General features: G+C 40.1%; 1 protein-coding gene across 1 annotated transcript in view; it reads right to left on the bottom strand.

Moving 5' to 3' along the window:
• Nucleotides 1-10,997: 10,997 nt before the first annotated feature.
• The window catches only part of LOC131682297 (hemicentin-1-like), a 1,033,786-nt gene continuing 1,026,378 nt past the window's right edge, over nucleotides 10,998-18,405 (bottom strand). Inside the window, exon 8 of the mRNA XM_058963678.1 lies at nucleotides 10,998-15,799. Within this exon, the coding sequence (XP_058819661.1) occupies nucleotides 15,561-15,799 (239 nt within the window). The 3' untranslated portion in view covers nucleotides 10,998-15,560. The remainder of the gene's footprint in view (nucleotides 15,800-18,405) is intronic.

Here is an 18,405-nt window from a genome sequence, read left to right as displayed (position 1 = left end):
TTAGATGAACAGTACCTATATTCAGATAAATTTCGATGTTTACAAAGTCCCATTCTCAGCAGAAAAAATATATTTTCAGATTCATCCGGGCGTCAATTATTTTATGAACAAGGGGGTGTGGAAAGGTGTTGACCAAATTTATTCGATATTCTTACCTCTTTAAGATGTTGATTAATGTAGTAATGGATTTTATCGTGTATTCGTGCCTTTTTTATTTCTTTTCTCGCTCTAGAAGATAGCTAATGTAAACTAGAATGACCTTTCGTCCTGATCCTATCCTGCCTGGTAAAATACAATTGGCCTAAATTCAAAACTATATATTTGAATGAATTAAAGTAGACAGTTCGAGTCATTGTAATAAACGACGGATTTCATTGCAGGTTTGGATTGAGAAACGTGTTTTTCCTTATCAACATTAAAAGAAAGACGATTGAAAGAAAAAAAGCTCTTTGAGTTTTGGATCCATGTTTGTTATCTTTTGGGGTAGATTCACTTCACCAGGATTTATAGATGCAGAGTTTTGTTTGCGCTCAAATTTCGTTTTATTTCCAAATCGAACACATTTCACATAATCTTAGGAAAAAGGAACAAAACCAAGTTTCATAATTTCCTTTCAGAAGAAATTCCGGAAATGTTACTCGCTGAACACGGATCACAACAGAAAACGAACAAGATAATATCAGGCTGGACCACACATTCATTAAGTTCTCAAAGTAATGTAAGTAATATCACATATCAGGAAGACAGAGTTGCCAGTTCAGTTCAGAATCTGGAGACAGTAATTTCAACACGTCTTTCGGGTAAAGATGATACTTTATATATCTACTTTTATATTGAGATCGCTATCTTCGTACAATAGACAAAACCTTTGTGTCTCATTTACTATTGCGATTTCTGTTAAGTGTATAGCGATTCCTGAATTTCTTCTTAAAAATGATGACAGCAGCCTTTGACACCTTTTCCCTAAGTTATATGTAATTAGTTCGTTTTGAAACAACATGTGATTTGAGTACAAGAAACGCCTTGCACCTGTATCGTCCGATGCACAGAAGTCCTCGAATTTATCCCAAAAGTTAACAAACTTGAACATAAATCTCAATCAATCATTTTTCTATCTTTCATTTAACTGTCAATCAGGATTCTCGATCGAAATCAAATCAAATGACTAAATATATTTAGTTATCAATGATAGGACTGTGAGAACAGAGCCTCTGGAAAGTTAAGATTATTCTCTTTTCTAAAGTCAAACGTAAGTTTACGAATAATTTAAATACGAAAGTTTCACTGTTCTAATTATTATCTTTTTAATCTCTACCTGATTTATACCTTTTCCAATGAAATCTCAGGAAAGGCGAAACATTATTCAGACACAAGGGGTCCTAAATTCGGTACAGATTCTATTTCAGAGTTCACTAATACGCATATGACTGATTTACTTCCTGATTATAGTAACTGGTATGTTTTAAATAGCTTGGTGACTATTTTAAATTCGTTACAGCGTCGGCGATTCGGCTCCATAAAACAAAGTGCACAAGACTTTTGGTGACATATATGAGATAATCGAAGCATCAATGAGTGGTGGACAATATAAATAATGTACCGTCCTTAGTTCACGAAATATACATGAACTCATCCGAATCATCCCCAGAGTATAGTTGTTCTCCTAATTGCTAATTATAGCACCACATATCTACATGGTACTTGCGATGTTTATTTGCTCTTATCTCGTTTTTCTAAAGTTATCCTTCTTTTTCCCAGCCGTTCATCAGCATTACTTTCTCCCATACTACTTAGAAGTATGCCTTACAAACAACGAAAGCTGAACAAGCCATTATTGCGAGGGAATAAGCTGAAGAATAATTGTTCAAACCATTATGCAGCTAAATTGTTTGTTGGGTTGGGTTTTGCTTGGGAAACTGGATGATATTTCAGGCAAATTTCCGAGGCAATAGCTTGCAGTTATTTATTTAATATCCTGGTAGATCGTTTTGTTATATTTTTTGTGATTTTTGTTGAACTGAATCGTTTTCAAATAAAGGGATAGGAGCTGACTCAGTTTCAGACTAACAGAAAAATAAACAAGGGAAATATTCATTTAAAAAATATATTTTTTTTATTCATTTCGTTTATTTGATAGGCACAAATGCATTAGTTTGGCGGTGCCAAATTCTTTTGTTTTTACATTTTGGATATCTTAAAACTAGGAGGTTACAAAAAGGAAAAGAAAGTTTACAGCTATCTTAAGACTAGAAATAAGATTCAATATACAAGAGAGGGCCAAAAGATTTTTTTATGGAAAATTTTAAAACAAGGGATTCAGTTTGATATACAATGGCGGGAGTAATAGTATTTTACGAAATATTTTACGGTTATCTTAAAACTAACAATATAGTTTAGTACACAAAAGGGGGAACATATATTTATGAGAAATTTCACAGATATCTTAAAACTAGGGATTCAATTCTATTTACAAGATGGAGGACAAGAGTTTCAATAAAGAGTAAAAATTATAGCTATCTTAAAACTAGGAATACAGAATACTAATTTGATTTTTTTAACGAAAACTTATGCTTGGTCAAGATATTCAGAGGGTGGCTTATTTCCACATCAGTGTAGCAGCAGTTGTATCAAGGACAGGGAGCGAAGGCGTTTGGTGACAGGGAAAGAAGAGCAAAACTTGCAACTTTCGCTCAAAGGGGGGGTGGGGGGTGCGCCTCAGTCTGGTAAGTCGTCGAGTACCGGATTGGCGGATGGTATTCTTCGGACCCGCGGGGAATCCTTCAAAAGTCATCGGACCTCGAGTCGCTCTCGCTTCAGTTTTCTTCTATGCAGGCGTAGTGGTAAGGGCGACGGCGGATACATAGTGGCACTCTGGAGCTGATCGGTTCCACAAGGCATTAGGAAACTCTAAAAACGAGAAATAAAAGAGAGGGGCTAAATTGGGATATTTATCGTTTTTATGAAAGTATAAATAAGGGACATATAGGGGAAATCACGAGTTGCCAGCATATCTCGGACTGGTACATTGGGTGGTCTACCTCGGGCCCGAAGGGATTCCTTTAACTGAGACCTGGCGTCACAATACCCGGCTCATACCCAGACAACGTGCTCGATGTCGTGATAGCCCTCGTCACAAGCGCACAGACTACTCTCCGCAAGCCCAATACGCCGCAAATGCGCATCCATGGTGTAGTGATTGGACATAAGTCGGGATATTACACGAATGAAATCCCGAACCACATCCATCCCCCTGAACCAAGGCTTCGTTGATACCTTTGGGATAATCGAATGTAGCCATCGTCCAAGTTCCCCATTGCTCCACGAGGTTTGCCAACTGTTGAGCGTCCTCTGACGACAAATACTAAAAAATTCGTTGAAGCAGATTGGTCTTTCGTATATGTCACCATTTAATGCGCCACCCTTTGCTAATGAGTCGGCCTTTTCATTGCCCGGGATAGAACAATGAGAGGGGACCCAAACAAAAGTAATCTGATAAGATTTTCAAGATAACGTACACAAGGACTCCTGTATCTTCCCCAGAAAATACGAGAATTGCTTTTTACACCCAAAACAATTTCCCAATGCAAAAAAGGCATTACATCCTTTCGTGCATATTCCGAATTAGAATCATGCTTTCTTCGCATTGTAGACCAAGCATAGCTACGGCATTATACCAACACCGCTTGATTCATGATGAAATAAATTGATTGAGAATACACGCTACCATATTATCTGCCCTCATGTAAAAGTATTAGTTGGTTTTGATTGCTGAGTCTGCCAAAAAGGTGGTGTATTCTATACATGAATACACCACACCAAGAACCTCTGTCTTCATACACAGTTACACAGAACAGCTCAATTCCAACCACACTAAACGCGTCAACAGTTTACGTTCACGAGAGTGTGATATACGCGTTGTTATTTTCCCATAGCGAATGGTTTTTGCAGTAAAATCATCGCTCTCTCATTCCGTGCTTCAGAGAAGAGTGGAAGAAAATGATTTGTACTCAGATTGATTCGCGATGATCGTTGCCCAGGGCGATGATGTGCGCTGGATTCGCATGTTAGGGAAATAATACAAACTGAAATGAGTAACTACTACTGCTGCTCAAAAGTGCAAAACCATGTCATCACTGCCCTTATAGTTTATGATACTTTAAATTTAGATACTTTTACTTCGAAATACTGATATGATATCACCTGAAAGTACTGTTGATATGAGGAATGCCAGAAATTATTGGCGGATGGCTTCTATCCGACAAATGTTGCATTAACTTGTTAACCCAATGTTCCCATTTAGGTAACTTTCTCCTGCGTATAGTGCGCTTAAATAATCATTAATCAGTATTTATGAACCTATCTAGTGGCTAGAACTCGCATATCGCTGGTAAATTCAGGGTTTAGAGAATGCCGAAAGCTCAACATATTATCAAAACAAAATCATCACCCACACCCCACCAATTTGATGATGCTATAAACTATTCTCTCCAATATGCAGCATGTGATCAGTAGAAAGACGAAATGGAAACTGGTCCTTGAGCGTGCATTAGTATTTTCAGAGCGCACATGTATCCGAGTGAAGATGTCCTTTACATGTGTATTAGTGCGGAGTCATTTTAATACTCATACTCCGATATCGTTAAATTCACTAATACATTCCCAACTGTGGGTTTGTGTAAGTTTCTGTGGTGTAATCGCCTTAATGCATTTTTGTCCCGGACCAATATCGCTTTATATGCATTATACCAGTTATAATGCAAAATTCTCATTAGAATCATGCTTATTCGCATGTAATTCATGCGGTTCGCGTTTTGGGTGTAGGCTTCACCGCACGAAGAGCCTCGATAGAGCTGAGGCTGTCCGAAACGATGAAGTAGTAATCTGTGGGCAGAGTGTCGATGATCCCAAGGGTGTACTGAATTGCAGCTAACTCTGCGACGTAAACTGAAGCAGGATCATTGAGCTTGAATGAAGCGGTGATAGTATTACTGAAGATACCGAAGCCAGTGGACCCATAGAGATTTGATCCGTCAGTGTAAAACATTTTGTCGCAGTCGACTTCTCGAAATTTATTATAAAATATATTGGGGATCACCTGCGGGCGTATATGGTCCGGGATTCCACGAATCTCTTCCTTCATGGATGTGTCGAAGAATACAGTAGAATCAGAAGTATCTAGGAAACGGACACGGTTGGGATTGTACGAAGAAGGATTGATGCTCTGTGCCATGTAGTCGAAGTACAAGGACATAAAACGGGTTTGAGAATTAAGCTCGACGAGCCTCTCGAAATTTTGAATCACCAACGGGTTCAGAATGTCGCATCGGATGAGCAATCGATATGAGAGTTCCCCAAATCGATTTTTAGCGGAAGAACGCCCGCCAGCACTTCGAGACTCATCGTATGGGTCGAGTGAATGCAACCCAAGGCAATGCGCAAGCAACGATACTGGATTCTCTCCAGTTTGATGAAGTGTATGTTCGCAGCGGAGCGGAAACAGAAACACCCGTACTCCATCACCGACAATATCGTTGTTTGGTACAGCCTGATTAGGTCTCCTGGGTGGGCACCCCACCATGTTCCAGTTATTGTCCGGAGAAAATTGATCGTTTGTTAGCATTTCTGTTTCAGATACCTAATGTGACATCCCCAGGTACCTTTAGAGTCGAACCAGACCCCGAGATATTTAAATGTGAAGACCCGATTGATCGTTTCACCCATTAATAGAAGCTGGAGTTGCGCCGGCTCGCGCTTCCTAGAAAAAACAACCAACTCAGTTTTCTCCGTGGAGAACTCGATACCCAGTTGAAGAGCCCAAGCAGACAAATTGTCCAAGGTATCTTGTAATGGTCTTTGCAAGTCGGCAGCTTTGGGCCCTGTAACAGAGACCACCCCGTCGTCTGCAAGTTGCCTTAGCGTGCATGAATTGGCAAGACAATCGTCAATGTCATTCACGTAAAAATTGTAGAGTAGGGGACTTAGACAAGAGCCCCAGGGCTCTGGGGAAGACCCATGTAGCTAAATCGCAATGTTGTTAAATCGCCATGCGAAAAGTGCATGTGCTTTTCAGACAACAGGTTTAGCAAAAAGTTATTTAAAATTGGTGAAAGACCATGCTGGTGCAGCTTCCCTGACAGAATATTGATAGAAACTGAATCAAAAGCCCCCTTAATATCCAAGAAGACTGATGCCGTCTGCTCTTTGTTAGCATAGGCCATTTGGATTTCTGTAGAAAGCAACGCAAGGCAATCGTTCGACCCTTTGCCTTTGCGAAAGCCAAATTGTGTATCTGACAGTAAGCCAATTGCTTCAACCCAATTGTCGAGGTGAAACAAGATCATTTTCTCGAACAACTTCCTAATACAGACCAGCATTGCAATCGGTCGATACGAGTTGTGGTCGGAGGCTGGTTTTCCTGGTTTTTGAATGGTGATGACCTTCACTTGCCTCCAGTCATGAGGGACAATGTTACCCTCAAGAAACTTGTTAAATAAGTTCAGCAAGCGCCTTTTTGCAGTGTCAGGCAGATTCTTCAGCAAGTTGAATTTGATTCTGTCTAACCCTGGGGCGTTATTGTTGCATGATAAGAGAGCAAGTGAGAACTCCACCATCGAAAACGGTGTTTCGATCGCGGTATCGTGAGAAGACGCGGCGCGGTACGTTTTCTGTACCGGGACAGAGTCCGGACAGATCTTCTTGGCGAAAGCGAATATCCAACGGTTTGAATATTCCACGTTCTCGTTGGTACTGTTTCGGTTACGCATACGTTGAGCCGTACCCCAAAGAGTGCTCATCGCTATTTCTCTCGTTAACCCGTCGACGAACCGGCGCCAATAACTGCCTTTTTTGGCTTTCATTAAACTCTTCATTCGCCTTTCTAGCGACACGTACTGCTGACAGCTAGCGGGTAACCCGTCTTCCCGGAAGGCTTTATATGCCGTGGACTATTCCGCGTACAGCTCTGAGCACTCTTTATCCCACCACAGGGTGGAAGACCGTCCATGGGTATTCGCGCTGGGTACTGGTTTAGTCTGAGCTTGATTCGCACTGTCGAGAATCAAGCCAGCCAAAAACCTGTACTCTTCCTCCGGAGAAAGCTCTTGGGTGGATTCGATTTTAACGGATATCGCGGTCGCGTAACTCTTCCAATCAATGTTCCGTGTGAGGTCATACGATACATTGATTGTTTCCGATGGTCTTGAACCGTTAGCAATTGAAATTACGCTAGGCAAATGATCGCTACCGTGGGGATCAGGGATCACCTTCCACATGCAATCTAACTGTAGCGATGTCGAGCATAGTGATAAATCCAACGCACTCGCGCGTGCAGGTGGTGTAGGAATCCGCGTCATTTCTCCCGTGTTTAAGATGGTCATGTTGAAATTGTCGCAAAGATCTTGGATTAATGTTGATCTATTATCATCGTGAAGACAACCCCATACCGTACCGTGCGAGTTAAAGTCTCCTAGAATTAGCCGCAATGCCGGTAAGGATTCCGTGATTCCGTTCGGTGCCCTACCGAAACTCTGGGAGGAATGTAGATGGAAGCAATGCAAAGGTCTTTGCCTTTGATTAGAACTTGACAAACGACAATTTCAATGCCTGGTGTCGGAGGGAGGTTAATTCGGTTGAAAGAATAGCACTTTTTAATCCCCAAAAGTACTCCTCCGTAAGGGTTTTCTCGATCCAGACGAATTATATTAAAGTCGTGGAAGTTGATATTTATATCGAAAGTTAACCAAGTTTCACATAATGCGAAAACATCACATTTTAAACTGTTTAGTAAAAATTTGAAGGAATCAATTTTCGGGAGGATACTTCTGCAATTCCACTGTAAGACAGTGATCGAATCAGTGACCTCGTTTGATGACTTAGCCATCGAAGGATACGATCGCTGTAAGGAGGGGCCATTTAGCAGTCAACTGCTTCAAAAATGTTTGCACTATAGGGAGAAAATGTATCAGAATGCTTTTAAGAGGATCAGTAACATTGAAAGTTGTGAAAATTAAGTCCACTATGTCAGAAAATTTCATTAGTCCGCTACTGGACTGAGTATCTGTTTGAAAAATGGGGAACACTTGGGGTTTTTGATGTCCCTGGAAGTGGTGGATACTCCTTGTTAGAATTAAAATTTCCAACTCCTGGAGCAACTTGCTTCGGCTTTAGTGCATCACTTCCATTGGATTTATTGATTGTAGTTGGCGCACTCTGAGTGGACGACACCTTGGTACCCTTACGAGGCAATCTAGGGGAGGCTAGATTTTTCCTCTTCCTGGACTCCCCTGAGTTAACCAAAGATGTTCCCTCTTGTGGGTCGTCAGATTCTTGCTCAACGCCAGCCAAAAGAGCAAAGGAATTTTCGGAAGGGACAGATGGCGAAGCATTCTTAAGAATTTCTGCATAAGAGCGCTTCGAGCGTTCCTTAAGGGAGCGCTTAATTTTATCCCCGCGCTGTTTGTACGCGGGGCATGATTTAAGATCATGCGGAAGGCCCCCGCAGTAAATACACTTTTCAGTTTCTCCACCGCAAGAGTCATCCTCATGTTCTCCCTCGCATTTGCCGCACCTTTTCTTATTGCCACAATAGGTGGCTGTGTGACCCAGCTGCTTGCGATTGCTGCAGTTCATTACCCGCGGTACAAACAGGCGAACAGGTAGACGAACCTTATCCAGGAGGAGATAGTTGGGGAGGGAAGACTCGGAGAAAGTCACCCGAAGCGAGTCTGACAATGAATAAATTGTCTTATTATTCTCAGTTTTTGCGGAATACAATTGCTTGCATTCCAGAATCTTCACATGTTCAAGTGAGGGGTCCTTAAAGCAACCAACTCCGTACTTCAACACGTCTTCGCACGTCAAACCCGGCTCGGCGACGGCCCCGTCGATCTCCACTGCTAAACAAGGTATATACGCTTTAAATTGCTTTGTAAAACGCTCGCTGCGTGCAATCTGGTTTGCCTGGTCGAGGTCATTCACTAATATGCGTATCTTATTAGCTCTAACACGTGTTATCTGAGCTACGGCCGGGTAGTTAGCAGTCAGCGTGAGATTTCTAAAATATTAAGCGATTTCGTGATGGGCCGGAAATAGACCACCCAGGGCCCAATTGAACTGGGTGGGTGTGTTTTAATACGAGGAGGACTGGGGGAATCAGAGGAGGGAGTGATTTCGGGTTTATCCGGTAAATCCATGGGAACATCATTCCCATCCAATGTTACTTCGCCCTCGGCCATTTAGGCACGAGGATAGCACGTGGTGTAAACGAGAGATGAAACTTATATTCAGGGGAAAGGGATCTAAGAAGTAGCGACCGATCGGGGGAAAGGGAAATGAAAAAAAAAGATACTTAGCTTATTTAGCGGCTTGTCCGGTTATTCCACTATTCACTTCACCAACCTAGGCACCGGCGAACAAAGCCAGCCTCACAATGGTTGACCTTCACAATGAATATATATTGATTTACTCTATGCACAGCACAAGAAAACGATCTGCTTCGATCGAGAGCTCAGACGATTGTGGGATGGTACGGTTGCAAGTGATAGTGGCGGAGGTTTTTCAGGTCAATGCTGCAGTGAGGTTTGCTGGTGCTTCCTTGAATGTGAATCGGTGTACGTGGGAGGAGTTCTCAATGGAGAAGGGTGGCACAAGGTAAGAAATTGATGATGATGGTCCCACCTCAAACCCTCACCAAGGTGTGAGCTGAACGATTTATCTAGTTAATATTTTAACTCTTGACAAAACCAGTTTACAAAAAACGTACTAGTTTTGTTTGCAGACATAGCGCATCCTTCAAAGGAACGTAACCAGCTGCATTTCGAATATTCCGCCGAAAACCAGGGTCCAGCCCCAAGTAACAATTGAAGTTTTATAGCACGCTACAAGTACAATCTAAGTTATATGAGTGGTTATAAAACCACAATAAAACCGTAATTGTTACTAGGGAAGCTTCCGTTCCGGGAGCATAGTTGATAGAATCGGGAATTGAGTCCAATGACTTCCGTTTCCGATAATACTCTGAAGGATTCCTCCCGCCTGACCGAAAAATCAGTACTACCACATGCTAGGGTCAGGAGTGACAAGCCTAGTGGCAGTGCAGAGTTCGGTCGAGTTGCTTTCAGTGAAAGTTGCCTACCATTAACCCAAGGCAATAATTTTAAAAATGAGCACCATTGTCAAGTAGTAGATTCTTTGCTTCACAGAGAGCTATTGTGGTGCCGGATGCGTCCAGCATGAAATTAAAGGAAGTATGAAGTGTATCTGTTACATTTTGAAATAAATCGCATGATTCTATTTTGCAGTCGCCGTAACCTCAATATTTGTATTTGATTGGCAAGAAACAAAATGGACGGGCAGAAAGAGTAAAGGTGCTTTAACCTATGCTCATTAACCAGGGCAAGGTGTAAATACTTCTGCCCCATCCCCAAAAAAGACAGGAGCGACATTAACCTTCTTAGCTAAGTCACTCCCAAAGAACGCCTAACGCCGGTACGGTTGTCCTCGTTTCTTCCATATTCTAGATTCAAAACGATTCGTTAGTTAAATTGTTCATTAAATGAATATATTAATTGCCATATAATTTTGAAACATCTTTTAACCCAACTCTGCAGAGTGGGCCTAGCCGTTTTGATATTAGGGACATATTATAATATGCTTCAAATATTAATGTTGATAAGAAAAACACTAAAGAATAACTGCAGCCTTTTCCAGCATGCTTTTCAGCACTGGCTGTTTAAGGGTCAGAATAGAATAAAATAGAATGTTACCGTTGTAATTAATCTTAAGTATTTATTTGGATTGCATGAAGAAAAGTAAAACATCTCATTAGGGTATCAAAACAGTCCTGGTGAAGCTGAAGGATCAACATCCCCTTAATATTTTCCAACATAATAAGCGGAATGTTGGTTTTCTTCGAAAAATTGTGTTCATTTTGAGGAAAATATGATAAAAATAATATACACTTTTTATTTATTATTTACATTAAAAAAAATTTTATTTCTCATAGTTTCTCTTCATCTTCCAGTGTGTTCATCATATAATAGCGTACATATGTTTCCTAATCAGTTAAAAGTTCTGCATATCGTGTACACGACTTCACTTTTTTTTCTTGCGACTTGATTTTCCGCAGTTTACAATCCGGAGAAGAAAAAGCCACCCACCCACTGGGGAAAGCGGGACGGGTAGGAGATAGTTTTTCTTTCGCCGGCGGTATTAATTAACTTTTCCTCGCCAGTACAGCTTCTTTTAATGCCATATGGAAAATAATGTACCCGCTCGCCGCCGCCGTTGGGTAAGGCTGCTTTTTCCTCTCCTGGGATAAAAAGCAGAAATGCGATTTTTCTCACGCCGGCACCTTCACTGTTTTGTAATTAGTAATGCTGCATCGTCAGGCTGGGATGCTCTAAACTTAAACTGTATATTTACACATGCTTTGTCTCTCTCTCTTGGTTTAATTAAACTTCAAGATTCAATCTTTAGTTAGAATTAAAGTATCCTTAAAGCTACAGAGTAGCTTCTTGCTTATTTTTACATAAAGTGACGCTTATCATCTAACTGCACAGATTTCTGTTTCTTGTTTTTAAAAGCCTGCGTTTTTTGTTTTGTTTCATTCTGATAAGGCTTCGCAAATAATAGTACGATGGCTATCTATCTAAAACAGGGATTTCTCATCTACATTAATAGTTTGTTCTGCTTAGTTTTGCAAAGGAATTGAGTTTTAAATGCGCTCACTTTTTAAAAATAGTGGAAGATTTTCAAAATAACTTCCTCTGTCTCCTAGTACGGAAAAGCGATCTAAACAAGATTTGTGCGAGATCATACATTAATAACAAAGTGAAACATAAAAAGTTAGTTTAAACTAGGCCAACCTTATTTAATAGTGATTATGAAGCGATTGGGCTCCACATTCGTTGAATTTTTGTCTATTATACTAAGGAACCCGGTTCGCACTGCTACCAAACAAAATCTTGCCATAGTTCCACGTTACCGATTTCTACAAGAGAGGGCAGTGAAACGGTTACCACAGTGTTGGATCCCTTCCCGGTGCGCAAACCATGTTTGCATAACGACACATGTCTCGTAACGCTCCAATTAAAGTAACACTTTCCGTGGGAGAGCGAATAGGAGAAAGCGAGAATGTGCGCCTAACCGATAAGATCTAGCTAGGGTAATTACACTTACAGCGGTCAAATTTCAATAATGACAGTTGTGGGTAGATTTGTTTGAATAGTCCGAGTAGATCCAAAATGCTGTACTCGGTTTCATAAGTCACCTTTGAATGGCGAGTGTTTTTTGTAAATAAAAGAATAACTAATTGACACTTATAACAAACTAAAACACATATACATTGAATTTTTTAACTGTAATCGATCGGTACTTAAATAAACACAATCTTCGCCCGCATTTTGTTTTCTGTTTAAATGTATTTGCACGTAAGCCATTTGTACACAAGTGAGTATTTTAATTGTTATATGCAACAACTACTGTACAGAAATGAATATTTGCAGTAGGCGAACAGAAAGGTGCAGCTTATTGACATCATTCGGCTTCCGAGAGGTTGTTCTAACGGCAGTGCTGCCAAATCACAAACCTATCATAGTAGTTTTTCAAAGTTTATTTTTTGGTTTTATCACACACACGACGATTTACATTTACAGAGAAACAGAGATGCTTCTTGTTTTGCGTTTTTTTTGTAATACTTAGGTATAAACAGGTTTAAAATAATTTCTCGAGATAAAACACGGCTATGTCATTTAGTCATCGAGTTTCACTTGCACTAAATTTGCTCTCGCTTGACTCTAGATAAATTCGATTTTGATACACAGTTACTCTGCTTAGTAAACAATCACTTGTTTAGTTTAAAAATAATGTTCTGCTTAATCGGTGTGTATAAAGTTAATCGTAGCTCACGAAAATTGATGTAACTATAGGTATTTACGTGTTTGTTTTTATTTACTGTGACTGTGATTTTTATGGTTTGTGCAAATGTTAATAACATCGGTTGTACAATATAAAATATTTCTTCCTCGCATGCACACATGCACGTTTTTCTGCAATACGCTGATTTTCGTTTCGTATTATCTGTATCCCATTCACTCCACAAACTGTTTCTCTTTCACCCATAATACACAATCGAAATGTATTCCGTTTAAGGGCACGTATCTTTATGTATAATAATACAATGTAATTTAAATTATAAACGCATGAAACACTACATATTCTCGCAATATCCGGCGCAGGCCTGGCAGGTTTTGTGGCCAATGGACTGCATCATTGAGGGAGTTTTCCATCATTATTTTCATATACAATCGGTGCTGGTTTATATGAATGGTTTCTACCATACTGTGGATGCCGCCAGTGAAACAAAATAAAAAATATACTGCGTCTGCATCGGTGCAAGCCATGTTGATTTTTATTCGCCACCATGCTGAAATTGGTTTGGTTTTATGTTCACAATTTCGCAATTACTAGGCAGTGTTATTGATCAATGGACGATGTTTGAAGGAAAAACAAAAGGAAATTGGAACAATTCGAATAAAAGCATATCCTTCGAATTTTTCAAGCTTATACAGGGTGTTTGATTCATGGTTAAGAATCTCTCGAGGGATGATTGAATGTCATATTTGGAGAAAAAAATCGTTCTACACATACCTTCAAATCTCAACCGTTACTAAATTATTGATTTTTTTGTGTTAAAAATTTAGTTGTCTTAAAATAGCTCTAACTCAAAAAATATACTTTGTATTTTAAATTTTTTGGAGCCATTGGATAGGTGAGAAAATTTTTCATTGAAAATGTCCTCAAATGTTTCAGCTAATGAGGTTAAGTAACCCTTTCACAGTAATTTATTTGAAATTTAACAATTTTGATCGATTTTTCGTTCATTTCGCGAAAATCTTAATAGTTAACATCACCATTTAAATAATTCATTTTTTTAGTCTTGAAGAGTTGCATAATTGGTTCCTTGACATGATACACTTATCTTTTCTTGTTTTCATGTGTTTGGGTTATTGAACTTGGATATTTTTATCTCATATTCACTTAAACTAGCTCTTATTGAAAAAGTATGCCACTTATTGTACCTTTTCTTATTTTTATTCGAAAGCCATGAAAATTTTGCATAGAAAAAGGTATAAATACCTTTCAGTTAAGTGAATTTAGTATTCTTTTAGAAGTTAAAAATTCAAAAAAAAAAAAATTAAAATTAGTGTTATTATTAGCATTTTCGATGTTTTCTTAAAATGGCAAATAAGAAACAGCACCATTATTATCATGGAATTAATGCATCTCAACAAGGTCTACAATTCTTTTTTTGGCTTCATTCAATTATCTCTTTTAGTTTCGAAGCAAAATCATTTTTATCACCTCGTTTCATATGCAAAAACAACGATTTCACTACATTTGGGATGAAGTCATGCTGTGTTAACAAGTTAAATTGCAGCAAAATAAAAAGCGATAGGGATAAAGTGTCAAATAACAAGTTGTAGAGAACATTAAGGGGCACCAAATGAAGAATAGTGATGATAAATTTAGATGATTAATAATTAGAATAATTACAAAACTCTCCAAAAAACGCTAATTTTGAGTTATTTTACTAGTAAAAAGTCATTTAGTACACTTAACTAAAAGATATCTGTACATACATCGAAAGGAAATTTTCTCAACTTTCCAATGAAGCCCTGGTAATAACGATATAAAGCATATTTTTTAGATTAAAGTCTTTTAAACACTTGCAGGTCGATTACAGGAAAAATTTAGAAGTGAAATTACAAGGAAACGAGAAGAGATAGGAATATCATGTTGAAGAACAACTTAATAATCGTCCTCAAGCCCATCTTTTGGATAATAGATATTTCTATAATCATAATTCATTATTTTGAGTAAAATAACAAAAACCTCATCAAAAACATCAACTTTGAACTACTTTACAACTAAAAGGTTATTAAAATAATTAACTGAAACATATGAGAACACCATTCAATAGAAAATTTTCTCACATTTTCAATGGAACTAAAAGATTTAAAATACGAAGTATACTTTTCGAGTTAGAGGTATTTTAAGATAAATAAGTTTTTTACACAAAAAGTTCAATAACTCTGTAACGGTTGGCATTTGATGGTATGTGTAGAACGATTTTTTCTCCAAATATGACAGGAAATCACCCCTCGAGAGATTCTTAATCACGAACCAAACACCCTGTATAGTAATGTGTCATAGTTTTTTTCTGAAATTCGTCGCTTCCTGCTTTGAACATTTATACGAACCATACTACTTATAAAACAATAAATAATAACTGTTCGGATTAATAGGTAACAGTCCTCCTCTAGATTATGATGCCTCCCATCGTTTCCGACAAAACGCACCAAAACGCGCCGTCGACTGATTTGAGAATTTGGACATTTTTGCTAAGATTTACGCTTTCTTATACTTTTGCCTAAGTACGGGATTTTCGTATGTTTTCACTACTGCAAATAGAGAGCCGCTTTCGGGACATTCTAGAAAGAATAGGTGGACTTGTCGATTCACAGGCACGTTCCGTTGGCGAAACGTACCCTAGGCTGCTCTCAGACAATTATTTCTCGTATCACACGTCGATTCCGGGAGTTGGGCGTCGAGTAGCCACTCTCCAGACTTTCGTCATAGTTCAGGGACATTTGCTGCTGCTGCTGCTGTTGCGCTTGAAGCTGCTGTTGCTGGAGTAGAGATTTACTGTCCTCCTGGTCCTGGTGCTGGTGGGAATGAAGCTGGTGATGTTCCAGGTACGGATCGGGCAGTCCGCTAACGTCGTGATAGGATGACGAATCTGTGAAAAGAAAATACATTTTGGTGAGACATATGTTAGGTAGATGCTCAATATTCGGTTAAGATATATGGAGTAAAAGGATCCCACCTAGAAAAATGCACCTAAGCTCAAACTAGCTGAAAAATTCTAAATTATTCTCCCTAGATTTTGCCAAAATCTACCACGACTTCCTACTATTCATTCCTCAACTATTTTGTTTACGATCACTGCTCTTCTGTCAATTTGGAGGGGGTTCGGCCGATTCGGAACATTAATGGATTGAATTAACTCCAGTGTACCCAGTGGTGTTGACAGCCCAGCCCTTAACATTCGGTGCTTCCTCCGAGCTTCCTGATTTATCATAATTGATTTCTAGCACCGCCTGATTCACAATGGTCAGTCTATGGAGCCCTGCAGCAGTCGTAACTTTCGCATCTCGTATCCGACCATTGGACCTTTGAGTCGCTTCCTCGATTACTCCTTTAGACCAATTGTTCTGGTCCTTACTATCCACAACAAAGAAAAGGTCGCCTGCTTCTAGTGGTCGTCGTTCGTCATGCCAGTTTGTGCGACAGTTTATCGTTGGCGAATATTCCTTGCTCCAACGCTCCCACATCTGGTCTGCCAAGTGTCAGGTACTGCGATCGCTTGTACAGATTCACGCCGCTGTCCACCAGGTGATCTGCGCCCTTTACTACTCCACGTAGAAAAGTGTTCGGTGCTTTGTTTTGGGCGGACGTGAAAGTACGTGTGTTTATCATATCCTCTGATTCCGCCAGCGTCGTTACCAGAATCTCGTCTGTCAGATTCTTCCATCGTCAAATGCCTTCATTGCCTCCTTCACGGAACGGATCATCCGCTCCTACGCACCACCCACGTGCGGAGTACCGGGTGGAATGAAACAACAGGACGTTATTGCAGCTATAATTGCCACCTCATAATCACTATGTAACGTTTTCAGCATCTCGTTGTTAGCACCCTCGAAGTAAGTTGCGTTGTCTGAAAATATTACATCAGGAACACTTCGCTAATTGGAAAACCGGCGGATGGCCATCAAACACGATTGTATTGTCAGACTATTCACCACCTTAAAATGTACCGCTCTGACGGCGAGGCACGTAAATCCATCGCGTTTCCCTTTTTTTCTTCCCACCGATACATCTACTGGTTCTAAATAGTCCACGCCAACCGAACTGAAAGGACGAAGTCCAACTCTAATGCCTCGAGTCAGGAGTGGTCCCTCCATTGATAATTGTGGACGATATTTATGGATCTTGCACCACACGCACTCTCGCATTGCTTCTACGATTGCTGCACGGAATCCAGAACTTCTGGTGCAACTCGTTGAAACCATCTCTCGATTCGCATGTCCGAACCTTTCGTGGTAGTACTTTTTAGTTTTTTGTCGAACATGAATGATAGGAAACTTCAGGTCGAACGAGATGTTGTCCGCTTTTTCGAGTCTTCCGCCCAGTCGCAGCACACCTTCATCGTCCAGTATTAGCGTCAACTTGACCAGAGTACTCGACAGCTGTATTTTCTCAGGCATCTGTTCCGGCTCGAGGTTGTGATTCTTGGTCAACGCACTCACTTGTCGCGAAAGCTGTCTAGCTGCGCCAGCTTTTACAAGATTGTCTTCTTCTAGGTGCTCCTCATACTGGAGCGGTTCTACGACCGCCAAGTACTTCGACCTGATCGATTGCTGTTGCTTCTCATTGGCTTTCGAGGTGAACCGCGCTTGCAGTCACTATCACCAGCGCCAAAAGGTTAATGCCCTTGGGTAACCCTGCAATCGAGTATGCAGTACCCGTATGGAGGGGATGTGTCCGAACACATAGACTGAGACAGCACACCAAATAAAATCTTAAAGATCATCCTAAATCTGTCCCCTGGACGAGAACAAGTGAGGTGCCTCACCTCAGAGAAATGCCTCACCTCAGAGATAGCAATAATTCAAAACTTGAATGTGTTTGTTGAAGTTAGTTATAAGTTAAGCATTAGATAGGTAGGATTTTGCAAGCAAAAAAGGAAAATATATGCGAGCTGCCAATGTTCACATATCATTTGGGGAAGTGTTTACTAAAGGTTATCGGACACACAGCAAGTCATAACACGAGAATACTCGACACCACTCCTCGTTCCATCGATCGCAGTGAACAGACTCCTCTACACCCACTCTCGAGTAGGCAGAGCGATCTCGCCGGAAGATAATCAATGGATCTCATTACCTTCATGACAGAGAACGGTATGTATAGAATGACCAGGCTTATTTTCGGTGTAAATTGTGCTCCTAAAATCTTCCAACGAGAAATGTATCAGCTTCTAGAAGAAATTGAGAATATGGTTGTCTACATAGCTGACATCCTCATTTTCGGGAAAAGCTTAGAGGCAGTGCGAACCACTACTGCTTCATGGTTCTTCATGGTCTTCGAAGAAACAACCTGACACCGAGTATGGCCAAATGTAAACTAGATAGATCTCATCTAAATTTCCTTGACCATAAACTAGACGAAAATAGCTTCCACGTGGATGAAGCCAAACTAAACGGCATCCGCAAATTCCGACATCCAACCACTATTCCTGAGCTAGGTAGCTTACTTGATCTTGCTTTCTACATCAGTCCATAC

Source organism: Topomyia yanbarensis, chromosome 2, assembly GCF_030247195.1.
Source record: "Topomyia yanbarensis strain Yona2022 chromosome 2, ASM3024719v1, whole genome shotgun sequence".
In the NCBI taxonomy this organism is placed as follows: Eukaryota; Metazoa; Arthropoda; class Insecta; order Diptera; family Culicidae; genus Topomyia; species Topomyia yanbarensis.
Note: the sequence above shows the minus strand (reverse complement) of the source record. Positions and strands in the feature narration are given on the sequence as shown.